Here is a 2,155-nt window from a genome sequence, read left to right as displayed (position 1 = left end):
TTGATCCTGGTGGACCTCTACAAGCTATCTGACTTAGTTATTAAACTACATTTTAAAAACTGTGTTATATTAGTCATTTTTAAAAAATAAACAAATAAATGACAAGTAAATCTACCTTGTACCTTAAACCCCCACCACCCCCATGGCTTTAAAATTTTAATTAATTTAAATTTGGTGTTCATGGCTTTAAATTGACATATTTTGGCCCAAATATAGATGACCATATAGTATGTCTGCCATTGAGTTTTGTTTTGTTTTGTTGTTGTTTGTGTGTGTGTGTTTAACTCAGACCTTTACTGCTGTAACTCCTTCTCCAACAGTTTCCACCACTCCAGCTACGTCTGTGCCTGGTGTGTATGGCAGAGGAGGCTTTCGGGCGAATGTCCCAGCCCGGATGTAAGTTTCCACTGGGTTCACTCCACAGGCGTGGACACGAATCAGCACCTACAGCAGAACGACATTGAGCGGTCAGTCAGCCAGTCGGTTGAAATCCATCACTCAGTACATTTTAGACGGATAAATATACATGTAAAGGTTTTTATTGGGACGTGAGAGGTCAACACACAAAAAGCCAAAGGCACAGCAAAACAGAATATACACCTTAGTTCCTATACTGTATGTTTCCCTAGTTCAGTGGAGAGTGGAAGGGATGACAAAGTCAGACATATTTTCGTCAATATTCAAATTGTCCCATGGTGCTTGTATACTGGGACAGGACAAGGACAGTAGACCAATTAAAGCTATAGAGCTATAACTGTTGCTCTGGTAACATGTAAACGCAGTGACTGAATAGTATGGAGAGTGTGGTAGAATCCAGGTCTTAACAATCTCCCTTTTTTTCTTATTTCTTACTCCTTTTTTTATTCACTGTTCTTAGTTTTACATAATTGCAACATGCACTATGTTGCCAGTTTGTGGGCCATGCACTGCACCATAATACAAACTAACATTACTAAATATATTTAAAAGAAAACTAAAAACGTATCTCTTTACTTCAGCCTTTAACGGGCACTGATTTAACCACTTTGCATTTGCAAAGCACACTGCTGCACCTCTTTAAAATGTATTTTCCTTAAGTTTATGCATTTTATACACAGTTTTTAACCTTCTTATGCATAATGTCAGTGGGTTTTATTTATTTTTTCCATCTTATGGTATGCATTCTGTGCATTCTTTTATCTAGCTTTTATCCATGTGAAGATGCATTCTGTGTATTTTGTATTTTTCAGTATATTCTGATTTCATTTTTACATGCAGGTTTGTGTCTTTTGATGTGAAGCACTTGGCGCATGTAATTTCTCTCTTGTAAACCACAGTGGGCTACATTTCTTGTATGTAAGGTGCTATACAAATAAAGTTCATTATTAGGCCTTTTGTTGTTGTTATTGTTATTACTAACTGTATAAATAGAAGTGTATAGTATAAACAGATTTTACCCCTGATATATCGCTCGGCCTGATTAGCTTAACTGTAAAGTTAACTTTGATTTTTACATATAACCCACACAAACAGATTAGATTATGACTTTTAATGTTCTATTAACTTCAAAATACCACCGGGGTTTTAAGCGACTGTTAGCGTTATAGTTTTGTCATTCTTGCATAATAAGCTTAAACATTAGCGCAGTTGTTTTCGCTCTGGTTAACGTCCTCCTGTGGACAGCCAGTGTGTCTCACCTGTCTGTGTCCAGGCTGAGGGACAGGCACGTCTGAGCAGAGTTTGAGCACTGACGGCGCACCAAACTCGCTCACTCTGATGGCTCTCATCAGCCTGCCGCCCGACATGTCTTCTGCACGCGCACACTAACCTCGACGAAACTTCAAAGCGCGAGTCCTCGCCACACTTCTGAGCTCGAGACGTACACTGCCGCTGCGGTTTACATACGGGTTAGAAACACATCAGCGCCACCGTCTGGACCGGAGTGTACTGCAGTTTACTTGTTAAAAAGATGATTAAAAATAATACAATATATTTAACACTTTGAAAGCTGGGGCGACACCAGTTTTCTTGCGCTTGTGTCAGACGCCTCTCAGAAGTATTTAACCCTTGAACCCCGAGCAGCTTTTTTAGAAATGTTCCATGAATTGCAAGAAATTAGTACATTTAGAAAATTATTCTTAAGAGAACAAGGCAAAAATGTCTAGGGAAAAAAAAA

The 2,155-nt window shown here is 38.7% G+C and overlaps 1 protein-coding gene across 1 annotated transcript; it reads right to left on the bottom strand.

The window, feature by feature from the left end:
* Positions 1-291: 291 nt before the first annotated feature.
* LOC121964517 (quinone oxidoreductase-like) lies at positions 292-1,868 on the bottom strand (the record flags this gene model as incomplete). Its single annotated transcript, XM_042514724.1, has 2 exons — positions 1,677-1,868; positions 292-444 (listed from the first exon to the last, which is right to left on the bottom strand). Coding segments are annotated over exons 1-2 (261 nt in total), but the record flags the coding sequence as incomplete, so codon positions are not given.
* Positions 1,869-2,155: the final 287 nt, after the last annotated feature.

This window comes from Plectropomus leopardus, unplaced genomic scaffold (assembly GCF_008729295.1).
Source record: "Plectropomus leopardus isolate mb unplaced genomic scaffold, YSFRI_Pleo_2.0 unplaced_scaffold15835, whole genome shotgun sequence".
In the NCBI taxonomy this organism is placed as follows: Eukaryota; Metazoa; Chordata; class Actinopteri; order Perciformes; family Serranidae; genus Plectropomus; species Plectropomus leopardus.
Note: the sequence above shows the minus strand (reverse complement) of the source record. Positions and strands in the feature narration are given on the sequence as shown.